Raw genomic sequence first — 17980 nt, 5'->3', positions numbered from 1 at the left:
GGGGGCAGAATTAACAGAACAATGGGGATCTGCATTTTTCACCTCACCAAGTTGCACTGTGTTAGTTTTAATTTGTTTTCCTTTCAGTTCATGAAAAGTAGAAAACCTGGGTAATGAGCTTCTGCAGCCAGACCACAATAGTGAGGACTCTCATTTATCTTCCTCACTGAAGTGCTTCGTCCCTGTGTGCCACATTGCACCTCTCCAACACTTTGCTGTTCCAAGTCCTCCTTGTTTACCTTCTGACAAGACATATGTTCTAGCTGAGCGTGTGTGACCCTCTTGGAATCCAGCACAAATGCTCCCTGGAAATTCCTCCCTTTGCTGGAGCAATCACTACTTTACTCTTTGCCTTAATAACACCTAAAATGCTTTCCCCCTCTGAACGCACCACAGCACTTCAGATAATATTGAATCTGAAGAATTTCACTCTTGTTCAAGGCTTGGGCGACTTCCAGAACTGGGATATTACTATGGATGTGAGCAGCTCTCAAAAGAATGTTCCATTAATTTACATTCTGCAGTGCAATTAAACTGGCATTTGAATAATGAGAGTTGCTGAATTCTGTATATCTTTTGTTGATTTTAGGAAAGATTCCCATTGACTCTCACCACTCTTTGGCTCCACAGATGCAACCTTTGTGCTTTAACCTGCCACAAGAATTATGTGTATTATAAACTATATACAAATTAAGCATTGTACATAGACGAAGTGAGCTGATGTAGTAGGATATTAAATCTTAGAATCATTGAATGGTTTGGGTTGGAAAGGGCCTTAAACACCACCCAGTTCCAACCCCCCTACCATGGCCATGGACACCTTCCAGTAGACCAGGTTGCTCAAAGCCAGGACTGTCTTGAAGGCCTGAATTGTTGCTCTCAGTTTATCCAGTTCCTCTGACTTTAGGGTGAGTCAGTGGAAGGGAAGCAGTGCTATCTTTTTTTTTTTTTTTGCAAGTCCATTTGAGTTTATCTTTTCTTTTCCTTTTTTTTTTTTTTTAAATAATTTTAAACGGCTGAAGTGAAAAAATGTTCCACTTCACATCCCAGTTAAATTTTTATATTTCTCTTTTCAGGAAAAAAAACCTCCAAAAAACATAGCATACCTGTTTTAAGATTTTATTCAAAATAAAGCATAGTTGGTTTTATTTGGTCCTGTCCTTCCCTTCCCTTCCCTTCATCCAAACAAACACAACCAGCTGTTCACACAAGCCCTAATCACCAATCCAGCTGGAGAATTCCAAAGCTTTCCTCTGAGATGGGGGAGCTGGTGAGAGCCCAGGATTGAGACACACTCTGTAATTTTGACTCCAAGCTTTATCCTTGCCCAGTTCTGGCCACAATTACAGTAATTCTCTCTGAAACTGCTGGTTCCTGGCCAATAATGGAAGCAGGGAAAGATAAAACCATCCAGCTTTCTTCTCCAGGTCAGCTAAATGTGATTACAAGCAACCTTTTAATTTACAAACAGATCCTTGGAAATGTGACCATCACAAACTGAGGAAGGGTTGAGTTCAGACTCAGCCAGGAGGGACCTTCTCCCATCGTGGACAAACATGTTTGGCACCTTCTCAAGAGGCAGAGCCTTCCTGGAATAGCTCCCTAGGAACCCTCTGTTTAGCCTCCTGTGACCTAAACAGGACACAAGGAGAGAGGGCTGGAATTTAGTGCAGAATTAGATGACACGAGCACTGACTTGGTGGGAAATGAGAGACAGGATGGAACGAAACCCCACACCCAGTCCAAACCAAAAATCACATTACACACATAAATTTATTACACATGATAAATCCCCTCATCACTGCCAATCAAAGTCATGTTTCTACCATACTCCCATAATTTTTAGCTGGGAGCAGATGGGACATAATGAAATATTATGGATTCTGACTGCTTTATGTCAAAGAGCTCGGAGTTCAGTGGCTGATAAGAAGCAGCCATTGATTAGGCATCCCAGGGTAGTAAATCTGCTGGGGGAGGCAGACTCTGGGCAGCAGTGACCAAGTCAGTGTTGGGGTCTTGCTGCTGGTATTTTCCTTCTTCCTTCATAAAATAAGAATCACAAGTGGATTCAGGTAAAAAGTGACCATGGGGTGTAGCCACTTTTCAGGACCTGCAAGGGAAAGATTCACAGATATGTGGGTGTTTTGTGATGTGGTTCAACCCCAGTTTGATTCACATCAAATACTGGCATCACTGGGCTCGAAAAGTCACTTCCCAGCTCCCACCCACACCTTGATTTGGAGCTGATATTAACTGACAACACCCCTGCTTGTCAACCAGCACATCTAATCATTAAGGCATTGAATTTTGGAGTTGAATTAATTGTCCCATCCTTGGAAGTGTTCAAGGCCAGGTTGGATGGAATCCTGAGCAACCTGGTCTAGTGGGAGGTGTCCCTGCCATGGCAGGGACAGGCAGGGGAGTTGGAACAAGATGATATTTTAGGTCTCCTCCAACCCAAAGCATTCTGTGATTTTATGTTTCCTCCTAATGTGTGGACAACAAAGTGTGCTTTAGAGTGTCTTGGTCTTGATTCCCCAAACACACCAACCCTCAGGTTTATAAGCCAGATGTTCTCCTTTCTTTCTTTTGTGTCGCAGTCAATGCACAATAATCACGTAGATTTGTTCTGAAAACCAAGAGCAGGAGTGATGTGGGCTGGTTTCAGTGTGCCAAGTTGCTTCCTGTACTCTCAAGGTGTGTGTGATAAGGGTTCAAGGCTTTGATCTTAACTGGGAGGAGTGGAAATACTTCCAAGGAGAGACGTTCAGTCAGTAGGTGGACTCCAGGAGAGGGTTCATCACTGAGCACCATAAACAGGGATCTAATGCCATGTACAAAAAACTCTTGCCTTTCTGGTCTTTGGCTGCAAGGACTGTTTAGTTCTGAGCATAAAACAGACATAAAACTGTCTGAAAGGAAGCTGTAGCAAGGGGAGGATCAGCCTCTTCTCCCAGGCAACCAGTGACAGGATGGGAGGACACGGCCTCAAGCTGTGCCGGGGGGAGTCAGGTTGGACATCAGGAAGAATTTCTTCACTGAAAGGGTGGTTCAACATTGGCAGGGGCTGCCCAGGGAGGTGGCAGAGTCCCCACCCCTGGAGGTGTCCAAGGAACAACTGGACATGGTACTCAGTGCTCTGGGCTGGGGGACAAGGTGGGGATGGGTCACAGGTTGGACTCTGTGGTCTCAGAGGCCTTTTCCAACCTCAGTGACCCCTGGATTCTGTGATTCTGTGTTATACCAGTAGGAATGATTTCTCTGTGAACATGTGTCAGGATCAGAAGAGGTTTTAAGGCTTTCAAAGAGTGTGGTTTTACAGCAGTGACACAGCTGTGACACAGTGACACAGCTTTGCGCCAACATCCCTTGGGATCCCTGGACAATCCACAGTCTTCCTGAACCTGTCTGAGGTCAGCCAGACTCTTTCTGAGGATTGCATCGAGTCACAGTTCAAACCTTTTAACCCCAGTGGGAGGGACTTGAATATGGAGTGAAGATAATTTAACCACTAATATTGATTCACTCCGTGGGAAATTGCTTTAATGTCATGGAGACCACCGAAGTCCTTGTTCTGGCATTTTGCCATGGAAACCTTGGAGGATCAAAGGAAAAGGATGACACTGACCATCCTTAAACATGGCTCTTTCTTGCAGGGAATGATATTTTTGCGGTCATGAAACTGAATTGACACAGAGGAGCCCCAAAATCCAAGCTCAGAAATGTCCAGATATACGTGATCACACGCTCTATCAAATCCAGAGTGATTTTGGACCTCTTGACCATGGCAAAAGAATGACAGTGTGTTTGTAACTGCAGGATCATCACCTCCATACACAAGTCTCACCTCCAGCAGACCATCCACCCACCCAGCTCATGCAGTGGTGTTGCCTTCACTACGGAGGTTATGGGGATCATTCATGCTGGGTCTGGGACTGATTCTTCTGTTCCCAAAGAAGGTCTCCTCAGTACCCTGATCTACTTGAAGATGTCCCTGTTCATTCCTTTAAAGTGCCTTTCCAACCCAAACATTTTTATGATTTTAAGGGTGATTTGTTCTGGTTAAACATACAAAGTAAGAAGTCACTCTGCCTAACTCTGGGCAAACACCTCACCAGCTCATTATCTCCTTTTTAGCCTTTCCTCCTCTGTCTTTATCTTCTTCAGGACTCTGAGAAATAAATTAAAACAGCAGGTGGAACATCTTAGACACGATGCCTTCACGATGGTTTTATTGCTTGTTGTCAGCAGTGTCAACCACGGAGAAGAACCTCCTCTGAAGCAAGGAGATGAACCAAATACAAAGGAAAAAAAATATATAGCCAATTCATTGCATATTTACAGAGTCAGAACAAAATAAATAACATCAGGCAGAAGGCCATGAAACAAGGCAGAGATGTCACCTGTGCTGAGCAAGCAGGCCTGTTCTCACCGGCATGGAGGAAACATCACAAGCACCAAGGTACAGGAAAGTCCACAGAGAGGGTGAGTCTCTGTTCACAACCAGTTCCCATCACTCTCTGCTGTCAAAGCTTATTTACAGGAGGGCAGAGCAGAGGTGCTGACAGCTTGAGTGAGAAGAGTCAGTTGGCACCAGCCACCGACCAACAGCTTGAGGTGTTCGAGGCAGAGCCCGAAAAATGCACTTTTGAATTCAAAAGTGCCTTTGCCATCTGAGTATCAAGAACGTGTTTCATTTATTTATTTTTTTAAATGTGTTGTTCAGGCTCCCCCTATGTACAAATGCACAATGTCCACAAAACTGGGGTACAAAACACTAGTGCTCTGCTGATGCCAAATGTGCGCGTCCTGAAGGTCTGGCCCTCAGACCCCAAACAGTCATCATTTTCCCTACAGACCTGTTGCCTGATCTCCAGTCCTGATGTTTGTCTTCTTCCCTGTGACTTCACAGTTCCCTGGAAATAACCAGGGCTTCAAACCCAGGGCTTTTCAGTAAAACAGCACAACACCACATGAGCAAGCAAGGAGTCAGGACATTCAGCAGGAGGTGGAAGAGGTGGTCCGTGGTCCCAGGAAACTCCTAATTCCTAAAAGCCACAGTTTACAGATGTACAGCTCTCCAGGGGAAAGAAAAAGGTCAGTCAGTGTAATTACACTTCATCAGACTGGTGTGTAAATACAGAGTGTGGAGAAGGGATGAGAAGTTGACAGACTGAAATAAAATGGTGGATTTTGGCACATCTGACCCCAAGTACCATCCTGGGAATTAATTATTTTCCTTACTACTTTTCAGTTTAGTTCCTGGGTGATGCCAGTAGAGTCACTCTGGGTTGATATGGGTACATGTGAGGCCAAGAGCTTGACCTCTTAATCTTTTGAGGGTCGCCTACTACCAAGCACCTTCGTGATCCTGCCCACCAGTACCTCTGTCTGGGAAAAGTGCAAAGCTGCATTGGGAGCCAGGGAGCTCAGGAGTGCACCCCATGTCTCCAAGGGTCTGGAACATTCATCCCTGCAGAGATGCTGTGGGGGGAAGCACAAGGCTGGAATGGAAGCTGGGCTGTGTCAGCACCCCGACCACGGCCCTTCTTTCAGCTGAACACCCCCCCTGAAAGCAGAAGGTGGGGCTTGATGGGAAGGAGAATGTTTTACAAGGGCTTTGACGTTACACCTTCCAGAGAAGGGGCATTGCTCCTGATCCACCTGTTTTCCCAGAGAAGGACCATTATTCCTGATCCACCTGTGTTTCCACAGGCCCTTTATCCAACCAAGCTGCACTTGTGCAGACGGAATGAAATGAGCTCCAGGAAGACACTTATTGGCATTTCCCAGTTGGTGAGATTCCCTTTTAGTCTGAAAATATTTCATATTTCCTGCAGATACCCACTGGGTTTTCCCTTGTTTGAACACTGGGGTGAAGGTGGAAGGACTGGAGACAAAATAATCCCACTAAACCCCTTTAATCCCTGCCATGGAGCAAAGTGATGTTCACTCACTCCTGAGCTTTCTTTGGAACTTTTTTTTTTAAAAAAAAACACTAGAAAACTTCCATTAATCAGTAGGTGTATCTCTCTCTGGAAATATTTTCATCAGATTGGGACAGAGATTTGGGTTTAATCCCTCTGCTCATGTAGTGCTGTGGCACAGACATGACCCTGTCTCATTCCTTGTGAATGGGAAACAAGTGGGATATTGAGAAAGATGTAAAGCTGATGGTTAGTTAATGTACAAAACATCTTTTCTCCAGCAACACCTTCCTTGAGAAAAATATAACTGCTTCCTAGGCAAAAAAACCCCAACCAAACTAAACTAAACTAAAATATTCAAGTGTTTCATCTCCTGGCCTTTTTGATTTTAAAAAGTTTCAAGTTAATGCCCTGAAATTTTGCAGCAGCCTCAAATGTCTTCACTCCTCTTTTTTTTAACCCCAAACACGGTCATATTCTCATTTCTTGCTGCTTATGAGGTCACAGAGCAACATAGGTCCCAGTTGAACAGAAATATCTTTAGGTCCCAGCTGAACAGAAATATCTACAGTCTAATCTTGGTATTGTACCTACCTCTACTCCTTGAAACCATAATTTAATGTTTGTATTGTAATTATTCCACACTTATTCATAATTTTTAATCATTTAATCACTGAAATGCAGAGTGACTAATTAACAGGAAGGGGTTTGCTCTCTCACTGGTGTAAAAAAGGAAGATAAAGGAATTATTTTAAAGGCAAATCCAAGTGTAATTCAGGAGTTGCTGCAGTGAACTGATTGGTGAAAGTGGGATCAGAATTTGGCTTAATTTCTGTGAAGAGTTTCAGAGTCCAAATTCATGATCCTCAAACATCTCTGTCCCGTATCCAGATGTGACTATTAATATTATTTTGCAGCAAATTAATGCAGCTGCTTTACTGGAGTCCCTCCTGTGTTACACTGGAGTTGAGGGGGTCACATTGGGACTTGCCTGTGTGCTCTGTGTGGGACCAGGACAGCACACCTCAGGCTGTCATTTGTTGTGAAGTCCTTGAGCTCCCATTTTATTGATGAGTTGGATGAAAAACAGAGTAAGGGAGGCCAAGGTATGGAGCCAAATTCCTGCACCAAGCCAGCTAAAAGAGGGCCTGATCCCAATGTCATCATTCACTCGATTGCTCACGTCCCCAGAGTGAAAAGCTGTGATTTTAGCACTGACTCCTGTGTTTGTCTGAAATCTGAGGCCCAGGCAGCTGTGCTGGCAGCTCTGCCCTGCCTGTGTCACTAATATTGCCATGCCTGTCACAGCAGGTATATTCAGCACGTTCATTTAATCTCTCAAACCCCCTTGGCAGCACAATGGCAATGTGGCTGGATGTTCAGCGCTGAAATAATTGCCAGTAGGATGCCCGGGGCACTGTTCTGGCACTCTGATGTTCTCCACCTGTTTTGAAGGAGCCCCTCAGTTTAGGCTCCTGTGCAGAAAAGCCCGGTGGTGAATCTCCCACATTCCCTGTGGAATGGGTAAATAACCAGCTGGATTTTTGCCTGTCATGTCTCCAAAAGGCAAACCTGCTCCCACTGCCTTTGGCACACAGTTGATGGTGGCACAGGTCAGCACAGGGCTGAAACAGAAACAAAGCTAAGAACACAAAGCAGAAAGTCCTCCTGCAAGTGGAGTGCCAGGAAAGGGAGAGGAAAAAGGAAGGTGAACAGAGGGAAAATGCACAATGTGTCTCTCTGCTGATGGCTCACAGACCTGCTATCCCAGCAAGGCTGCCTAGAACAGATGGGCAGGGATTCCCTCACATCCCACAAAGGAGCCTGCTGGCAATGGTGCATCACTTCTGCTTGACAGCTCTGTGCTCAGGCTCCTCTCTTGCTTGTCTGGGACCTGGGATTCCAGTTCACACCTCGGGCACCTCAGTGGATGCATTCACAAGATTGGGCAGTGCTCCTCTGCAGCCCATGGAATATCCTGGGCATATACAGTTCCCCTGACAGATTAAGAGGATGAATGATTCTGTAGCCCGGTGAATCAAATGTTTTCCTGGCTGACACTCCTTCAAAACTCTGAACCACTGAGACAAAGCATTTTATACCAAGTGGAATGACTTGGAAGCTGAGAGAGAGTTTTCCCTTGCTTCTTCTGGGTTCCCTTGCAGCTGGACAAAATGCAGAGCTGGGTCAAATCCTTGCTTTGAAGCAGGCACAGGAGAAGAACTGGTAGTGCTGGTGGGATTTCTCCAGTGTTTCCTTTGTGAGTCCTACTCCAGGTTTGAAAGTGCTCACCAGATGAGCACCAAACACATGGAGAATCACAGAATATCCTGAGTTGGAAGGCACCCACAAAGATCATTGAGTCCAGCTCCTGCCTCCACACAGGACAACCCCAAAAATCCCACCATGTGCCTGAGAGCATTGTCCAAACACTCCTCAAGCTCTGGCAGCCTTGGTGCTGTGACCACTAAAATAAAAGAGTCCTGGCCTCTGAGAACCTCATGACGATTTAAATGGGATATTGTTTCGAAAGTGTCAGGGCACAAGGGCTTCAGTGCAAGAAATGTGGGGAAATTTTAAGCATCCTCTTGCTTTCTCTGCATTTTGGGAATCAGAGAGCATCCTGATGGTCTTAATGGCACGTCAGTGGTGGATTCTCACTGCTGGCATGGCCTCAGAGTAACGTGGCTCTTCACACCTGGCTGGCCTGGGGTCACCAGCACTTGAACTCCAGGGATGTTCACAACACCTACTTATCCTCTGAGGTCTTGCAGGTTGAGTAGCCATGGCTACACTGTGCTGAGGTCACTGGAAACTCAGGACTGCACATCTGCCCTTCACAGGGTTCTTTATTCCCCTCACTGTCTTCAGGCCTCCACGCTGTTCACAGGGCTACACGTGGAGAGATACTCAGGAAGCATGGAGTTGATAAAAGGTATAGCTCTGGGAATGGTTTTGGCATGGAACACTGCCCTCTCAGAACTGAGAGAGGAACTGGATGTCCTGGTTTGTGAGTCTCCCCCTGGGCTCAGCGTGGGTGGCTGGCAGTGAATCACAGAGGCTTCAGGTAGGCAAAGAAACCAGCAGAGTAACCCCAAACCCAGCAAGTTAAAGATACTTCCCTCCAATGAACTACATTAAATCACGGAGCAGTAAAAGTCCAGGTGCTGTTAGTTAGCAGCTGGTAGGCAAGTTGAGATCTCTGAACTCTGAAGGAGGAGCCCACCTTCCTTTCCAGGTTTGTGGGTTGGTGGCCCAGACTCTCCTTCTCGAGGACAATGTCAGAGTAGGATGAGAGCAGCCCAACTACTGAGTGTACACATGAGCTGAGCAGGAATTTCCCACCCTCAGTGTAAAACTGGTGCAACCCCGTCTGTGTGGGACACAAACATCTGTATCCCTTTATTTTCTGTCTTCTGACTGAGTTTGGGAGTGTGGGGATTGTCTCAAATGCAGTGCTTGAGCAGGATTGGGTTTCACACCTCTCCTTTGCCCCTCCACCAAGAAAAGAAGAAAAAGAAAAAAGAGACTATTCCCTTGGTTTTAATGGGATCCATTGTGCATTCCTCAAACAGGGATTGCCTCTAGATGAAAACTAATAGGCCTTCAAAAAAGAGGCAAAATGCACACACACATCTCAAAGATCTAACAATGCCTTCATCAGAGGATGAAAGCTTCCCACAAAAGCTGAAGAAGAAATCAATTTAATAGCCCCTTCAGTCCTTCCTCACTCCTGCAGTGCCAGTTCTGTGCTGAGAGTACCTTGTCCTGATGAAAGCAATTTTCCTCACTGCTATGACACTAATTTTTTTCATCTGGAGAGTGGCTCCTCACGGCAGTTCTGCTTCAATTAGTGATTACAGGGTTCTACATCTCCCTTTCCTGGCAGTGTGTGCTAAGCAAGTGCAAATGAATTACACCCCAATTATTTTCCCCTGATCCCTCATGATCCTGGGTGCATTAAGGCACCAAGATCTACGGGAGAACTTGAAGGAAAAACACAGCCATGCTCTGCTTTTGGCCTCTGTACCTGGTTTTTATGTATGCAAACTGAGTTTCCTGGTCATTGAACACAACCAAAACAAACACCACGTCCTGAACACCGTGCAGAGAAGGGAATTCTCATGCTGTTCCTTCTCAGTGACCTGCTTTTCCAGAGAGCACCAGGATGCCTGGAAAGCTTTTGTTAATGAGGATAGTGGGTTATTAGCAGCACACACTGCAGCCCTGGGGCATCCTCTGAGGGGCTTTTCTAGTGCTGCAGCTTCATCTTCACCTGTGTAAAACGCAGGGGTCATGCACTGGCCTCTCCCTTCCTGCTCATGTTCCTCCTGTCCCTTCTCCCCGTGTCCCCGACTCTGTCTTTGATGCCTTATCATCACCTCTTATCCACAGGAATTTTGGCACATTCATATGTTTGGCATTTTTTTCTTCCCGCTTCTTGCATCTCTCTCTCCTTTACTGGCTCATTTCTTTTTTAAAAAAGTGCAATTTATCTGTTTCAGAGATGCCAGTTCTGGTAAAGCCCCCAAGGACTTGGGCTCTCCCCTCCCTTCCCTGTACTTCATCATTTATGACACAGCATCTCCCAGGCTTTCCTCAAGCAACTGGGACCTTTACTCATAGTTATCAACCCCCAAGGGCTTGAAACTGAGGAGTGAAAGGTCTGAAAAGAGGGAGAGGAAAAGTATTTCTCTGCCTCTCGGCTTGTCCGGTCCTGTCCTGGATGCCAGTGGCTTTTCCAGTTGTGTGTCCTCTGTTGGCTCATGTGGAGCACGTCATTTCACAGGGATTTGTCATCGCTGGTTCCTGGGGATCTCTCAGTCTCTCAGTGTCTCTTTTGGATGCTCCCTGCTGGGAGAGCCCCTCCCCATCACACCAGGGAGAATTCGGCCTGGAAGCCGGAGCACCGGCGAGTCTTTGGTGAGCACTTGGTCAGCATGGAGATCTGGGTGCTGAAGTTGGTGCCGTTGCTGCCCAAGGAAGGGTGGTGGTACTTCATGTCCGAGCCCAGGAACCTCTCCAGGTGCCACCTCCGCCACTTCCTTTTGAGCTCAGCTTGGACCTGGGCATTGGAGAGACAAGAAAATCACTTGCTGTCGCTCTGATTTCATTGTGTGAGCAGCCGTGGGCAACCCACCCACCAAGGGGCCAAGAATTATTTTATAAAGGCCACTAAACTCAGCCTGGTCTGGACTTTTAGCCACATAGAAGAGAGGGGACACCCCAGACAGGAGAAATCCCTGAGCTCCAGCAGAAAGGTGAGCACAGGGAATTTCTTATACAGCGAAGGTGCCAGAATAGTTAACTTCAGCTTCAACATACTCTACATTTTGTGAGTAATTAATTAATCTTAATAATTAAGATTTTTTTTCCACTGCCCTGTTTTTGGTCCAAATAGAAATGATTTAACTACAGCTTGTTTGTAAAGCTGTGCTTTTTTTTGACAGAAGCTACTTGTTCCTGCTCGGGGAGTTCACAAAAATGATCTGGTTTACACTGCCCAGATTAAAATCCTGAACAAGTCTGGCCACTGTCCCTGTCCCCTCCTGCAGCCTTCCAGCCCAAATTTTTAGATAATAGTATGAATTAGATAAAACAGCTGTGTCTGAGGGGCTCTGGGATGAGCAAGCACAGCAACAGCACAATACCAGGATGAGAATCCCAGGAGTCAAAATATGGGAAAGGCAAGATCAGCGCCTGCAAGGTAGAAATATGTTTACCTGGCACTGCTGTGCCTAACAAGTCACGTCAATGCCTGTATTGGTTTTGGATCATCAGGAAGCTTGTGTGGTACTGCCCTGTTCCAGGCAGGATTACTGGGAAAGGTCTCTGCTGGAGCTGGGCTCTTTGCCTGATGTACACATGGCATCAGTGTGGCTGATGCAGCTTTGGAGCTGTGAGAGAGAAAATTGGGATTCTAGACACTCTTCCTCTCCCCTAGGAAGCTGGAGCACAAATCCAGCTCACAGCTGCTTCTTTCTTGCCTGTGCTCTGTTTATTGGGCTGGAAGTGCTCCAGATGACAGCAGCTCCGAGTCTGTAGCTGCTCACACCTACCTGGGAGCCTTTGCAACATGAGCTTAATCAGCTGAACTTCCTATGGGCAGGTGGGGGATGATACAAAAATATCACTGCACTAATGAGCCTCCATCCCAGCAGCGGGCCTGGTCCTGGGGAGGATTCACTAAGGCACTTGGCAGGGTTTAAGATGGGATTTATCCTTCCCTGTTGAAGGTGGGCCTTTGGGATCAGGGTTTGTGCAAGGTTCTGCTGATGCTGTCTCATGAGTAAAGGGTGGACTCAGCAGCAGTGATGCACACAGTGCACACAAAAGCCCTGACATGTTTATTAATTGTGCTGAAAACTGTCAGGAAAGTGGCTGAACTGTTTTTCTGGAGTGAGAGATTTGACTTGGATGCTTCCCACCGGTATGGTAACATTAGGAATGGGACAGTCAATCCACTTAGCTGGCAAACATGAACCAAACAACACTGCTGGTCTTACCTCTCCGTTGAGAAAGCAGTACAGAACAGCCACCACAAATCCCTGGGGGAAAGGAGAGAACAGGCTTTTAGCACTAAACACAATGATCTCAAAGGAGGGATCACGAAATCAGGGAATTGTTAAGGCTGGAAAAGACCTCTAAGATCATCAAGTCCAACAGTGCCATCTTCACCACTAACCCATATCCCCAAGTGCACATCTGGATGTTTTTTGAGCACTTCCAGATGCCAAATGTGAAGTGATGATGATGTAGACAGGGATGTTAACTCAGTCACCGCTGAATAAAACTTGCCACTGTAATGTGCATGGGACATGGGGACAGCCAGACCCCGCTCCCAGGCTGTGAGAACGTGGCTGGGACTGACAATGGTCAGAAGCAACGGGATGAAACACTTAAATAAGGGCTTCTTTTCATGCAGCCTCAGGGGCGAGTTTAATGGCCCAACACTGACTGAAGTGGGAGGCTCTAAGAACCAAACTCCATCAGGACTAACGTGGAGGGAAGCCTCATCATCCATCCTCGTGGGGAAGCTGCCTCCTGCACCAATGAACTGGAATCCTGCTTGAGCAGGAGCTACAGGCAGAACTTGACTTGTGAATACAGGAGAGAGTTCATTCAAATCAAGTGGCTGAAGACAGACCAGGCTCCTGTTAATGGACACTCCCACCAAAGGTCATTTGTCTCATCTTGCACTATGGAATCATAGAATGGTTTGGGTTGGAAGGGATCTTGAAAGTCATCTAGTTCCAAACCCCATGAGATGGACAAGGACAACCTTCCACTAGACCAGGGTGCTCCAAGTCCCCTCCAACCTGGCCTGGAACATGTCAATAATATATAAACTGACCTGTGATGCTCACTTTTTTTTTCCCTTAAGCACATAAACCCCCAGGGTGACTAATGTGCAGATGTACATTTTCTTTTCAGGTGCCTAAACCGAGGAGGGAGAATCTCCTTCTGGAATTGCAGGAGGCAAAATATAAATTTGTCTCCCATCCTGGCCATGCTGGAGCGAGGAGCTTTTTCTCCAAAGGTCATTACACTTCTCCCTCCTGACAGACCTGGTGGCTGAGTGGTGGCCCAAAGGGTGGCTTACCTGGAACGACCCGACCACGAGCTCAAAGACCAGCTTAACTTCTGCCTTGAAATTGTCAGGGAAGAAAGCAAACATGATGTAGTGAATGCCAAAGAGAGGGATCAGCAGCAAGGTGGACTTGGCCAGCCTCCTGTTGGAAAGACAAACATGAGTCAGAAGGGGAGAAGGAAGAGGAGCTGAAGGGTAAGAGGATGAGAAATCCCACAGCCCTGAGCCTTGTGCAACCCTGAACATTGAATTTGTGGCATTGAATTTGTTTGATGTGTGATATTGGACACTCATCCTGGGGTCCTGGGAATGTTCAGCCTTGAGCAAGGGAGCATGAGGAGGTTGCCCTCAGCCAGGGGGATGGAATGTCTGGGGTACAGGAAAACAGGGGGTGTGGAGATGCCACTCCTGGCTCAACCTCCCCAGGATCCCTCTGCCCACCTGGGCTGGGATGCAGTGACATGTGGGGGTGGACCCTCAGCTGGGCACAGGCACTGTGTGGCACCTCAGACTAACCAAGGGCCATGCTGGGAGCATTTCCTGCTCACTGACAGCTCTCATGTAATTATATCCATGTCTCCAGCCAAGGCAGAGCAATCAGCCCTACATTATTTCTCCTTGTTCCTCAGACTGCAGGCAGCTGCTGATTTCAGACGTGGTGACACCATAAAATGCGACATCTTTATTCCTAGTGGCTCCACTGGAGGTATTTCTTTCTCCCTTCTCTCTTCTTCCCCTCCCACCAGAGATCTTTTTTTCATCTCTACCAGCTAAATCATCATCTAGCACTGTCTTTGTTTGCTTGGGAGATTGCTGAAAATTACAGCTTCTGGGAGAGAAATGGTATGTTTAGCTGGGAATAATGACAGGATATTGCACAAAGAATGTCTCCAAAAGAGGGGGATGAACAGTATTAGTGCTTAATGGCATCAGCCTGGGTAATCAGAGGCCTAATTAGGAAGAAATGATAATTTATTAAATATAATCATTATTAAAAAATAGTTGACAGAAATGAAATGAAATCAAGAGTCTAAGGATGCTTGTGGGGGTTTTGGCTCCCCTGGTCAACCACATCCTGTGGCATCTCCATCTCTCAGAGGCTTCTGGAGGAAATGAAGCTGAGGAGAGGATGTTGGAAATACTTGTTCTTCCACCTGCAAACCCTCCACCTCCAAAGCCTCATCAGGCTCAGTCCTCTCAGACCATCTTCATTTATTTGCCATCTGCACCAGCCCACTGGGAGGGCTGATGTGCCAGCTTTGTGCAGATGATGCTCATCCCTGTATCTCCCAGCAGACCTTTCCAGCTTTGCCTGGGCCTGGTCCAAAGACAGCTCGACATTAGGGCTGGTTTTGGAGGCCATGGCTCCCCAGGAAATATCTGCTGGCTGAAGGACACCTGGGTGCAGCTCATTCTGGGCAAAATCAGTGCCTGTAGGAAGCTGAGGGGCTTGACAGGAATTTGCCTTTCCCACATCCCTCACCAGCAGGCATATCCTTGCTCATGGTGAGTATATCCAAAATCTGAGTTCTCTTGAATGTCTTGCTCTGCCAGAGCACTGTCACTGTCTTTGGTGACCATCAGCATTCCATGTTCCTCACTCTCAGAAGCAGCTCTGGCCAGTATGACCCACACCAGTATGATCAAGCCCTAATGCTCCCAGCTCCAGATATATGAGAAAGCAACTCATTTTCTAAGCAGATCACAATTCAGTGAATATTTCTGTTGCATTTGCAGAGATCTCTCCTCTCTCCCCAACCTCTGAGGAACAGTCAGCCTGGAGGAGATGATGAGACCCTACCTTGGTGTACCATATTCACAGAGATGCTGTTTTCAACCTCCAGAGGATTAGAAAAGTTGATCTTATCTTTGCAGACAACACTGGGGCCTCAGTTACAATATTTTCCCTCCTGGATAAACTGTGGCAATGAAAAGGACATAAATGCCAACACTTGAGCCCTCTCCTCTAATTTGCACAATCCCCCCAAACCAGCCACTTCCTTCCCCAGACACTGAGTAATGTTTCAGATCTCAGTTTGGCATCAGGGCAAGGGCTCTGTGGTCCAGCACTGTGATATTTAAAAGATTCCCCCCACTAAACACTGCAAAGAGGAAAATCATCTTCCCCAGTCAGGGCGTAATTTCTCCCAGGAAGAAAAAGCCTGGATGTGCAGGAGGTAGAACTTCTTGGGAGGCTGCGTAAAGCTGTTTAAATCTTCCTGCTGGAAGCCATGGATTCTCAAAAAAGTTGTTACTCTCATTCCCAGAACATCTTAGACCCACCCTCTCTGACAGATGTACATGGTGACAGGTAATTTATGGAAAACATGTGTCCATCAGCCTGCATGGAACCTACTCCTCTCCTTGGGAGTGGGCATCGGGACATTTTCGTCATGGTCCTTGAAATTATCATGGAAAAGTTACTCAGAAAACTTTGATGACAATATTGATCTACGAGCATGTAGAAAGAGATGAATTTTACTCAAGTTTCCTGTTGAGGAAAACAAAATCTCTGCCTGAAATTTTGCTGTCCCACTGTTGCACATGTCCCTGTCATTTCCAGAAAACTGTTTTGGGAGCTTTGTTTTCACAGTTTCCAATACATGAAAGCCCAGTTCCCTGTCTGGAGCATTAATGAGTGAGTCAGCAGTGCACCTGAACTTCCAGCCTGCAGCTACACTGAAACCACTCGGAGTTTCAACAGTGCTTGTCAACATGTCAGCGTGTTTTTAGAAAATAAAGAGTATAAAATAAACAAGAGAAGGAGGGAGAATGCAAATCAGATATCCAGGATGTTGTTAGTTTAAAATAGATTTGTATCTGACTTGGCAGGAGGAACCCAAACAGAATCACAGAATCACTGAGGTTGGAAAAGCCCTCCAGGGTCATTGAGTCCACCCTGTGCTTGATGCCCACCTTGTCCCCCAGTCCAGAGCACTGAGTGCCATGTCCAATCCTTCCTTGGACACCTCCAGAAGTGGGGACTCTACCACCTCCCTGGGCAGCCCCTGCCAATGCCTGACAACCCTTTCCGTGAAGAAATTCCTCCTGATGTCCAACCTGATCCTCCCCTGGCACAGCTGGAGGCCGTTCCCTCTCCTCTTGTCCCGTGTTCCCTGGGAGCAGAGCCCGACACCCCCTGGCTCCCCCCTCCTGTCAGGGAGTTGCAGAGCCAGGAAGTCCCCCCTGAGCCTCCTTTTCTCCAGGCTGAGCTCCCTCAGCTCCCTCAATGTTTCATTAGCAGCAGTTTTTGCTAAGATCTCTTGAGTCCTGCATGTAGAACCCCAGAAGTCTCTACAGGTTGCTGTCTAAACATTGAAAACTTAGAACCACACTGAAAACTACCCTTGCTGGGTTCCAGCCTTCAGGTTGAGACACTTAATACTTCCTTCCATAGGAAAGTGTGGTGCCTCATGTCCTACAGCTCTCAGTACATTCAACAGAGACTTCCAGATGTCCCAGAGGATGTGGCTGGTGGCCAGATGCCTCTGTGTGAGGGTAAAATTCTCCCACAGGTCCTGGGTTCTACGTTCAAGAAAGTATCTGAAGTGTCTTAAAGCACCTCGTATGTCTTGGACGCATAAAAGTTTAAGGTCAGGTTGGATGGAGCTCTGAGCAACCTGGTCTAGTGGAAGGTGTCCCTGCCCATGTCAGGGGGTTGGAATTGGGTGATTTTATGGTCCCTTCCAACCCGAAACCATTCTGTGAATCTGTGATCCTATGAAGCGAGCAACTGATTCATTCCCTGAATGCAACTGATGGCACTGAGATGTCTTTCCAGGTGGAGAAGGAAGGTGAGGACCTGCAGACGTGAAGCTCAGTTGTACCTCAGCAGCACCTCCCATTGGGTGGGTCAGCAAGGGGAAGTCTGTGCTTTACTGCTGTGCCACGTTTGTTTACAAGGCAAAAGGAGCTTTCCTGGCAGCTCCCAGGAAAATTTCATTTCCCACTTCACTGGAAAATGTGCCCTGAACCCAAAAGCTCAGCATGACCTCCGAGGTAATCTGGGCATAACCCTTCCAGTGCGTGTTGGCAACACTTCTGGTGAGGGGAACAGGAGCCAACAGCTCCAGGATGCTGCTCAGAACATATTTCAATATGCTGATTTAATCTCCACACCTGGCCAGAGCTGTTGCAATCCTGGGGTACAAAGGTACAACACCCAGTTGGAAATACAGTAAAATAGGGGATAAAAAGCACAGGATTGGTAACACTGGTGTGCTGAGATGACAAAAACAGAGGTAATTGGTTTTGGCTGCTGCAGGCAGAAGTTAAGGTCAAACTCTGGCCTTTTCTTTCATAAATCAGAGAATCTCTCGAGGCAGATGAAATGAATAATTTACCATCACTAGAGACAGGCTCAGTGTCATGGCTGGGCAGTGTTTAAGGAACAGACTGTTATTGTTTTCCATCTTGCAGAAAGTTGAACTGAGCTCAGATTCTTCAGGGTACCCAAAAGTGC

General features: G+C 46.8%; 1 protein-coding gene across 4 annotated transcripts in view; it reads right to left on the bottom strand.

Moving 5' to 3' along the window:
* Nucleotides 1-4210: 4210 nt before the first annotated feature.
* LOC113955301 (vasoactive intestinal polypeptide receptor) overlaps nucleotides 4211-17980 on the bottom strand; it is a 109809-nt gene continuing 96039 nt past the window's right edge. For 3 of the 4 annotated variants that reach the window (XM_027660623.1, XM_027660626.1, XM_027660625.1), the window contains 3 exons: nucleotides 13531-13660; nucleotides 12434-12475; nucleotides 4211-10992 (listed from right to left, as the gene is read on the bottom strand). In XM_027660623.1, the coding sequence (XP_027516424.1) occupies nucleotides 10801-10992; nucleotides 12434-12475; nucleotides 13531-13660 (364 nt within the window). In that variant the 3' untranslated portion in view covers nucleotides 4211-10800. The remainder of the gene's footprint in view (nucleotides 10993-12433; nucleotides 12476-13530; nucleotides 13661-17980) is intronic. The other variant, XR_003530484.1, reaches the window with a different exon arrangement.

This window comes from Corapipo altera, unplaced genomic scaffold, assembly GCF_003945725.1.
Source record: "Corapipo altera isolate COAL_440 unplaced genomic scaffold, ASM394572v1 126, whole genome shotgun sequence".
NCBI classification, from domain to species: Eukaryota; Metazoa; Chordata; class Aves; order Passeriformes; family Pipridae; genus Corapipo; species Corapipo altera.
This window is presented reverse-complemented; position numbering and strand designations above follow the sequence as displayed.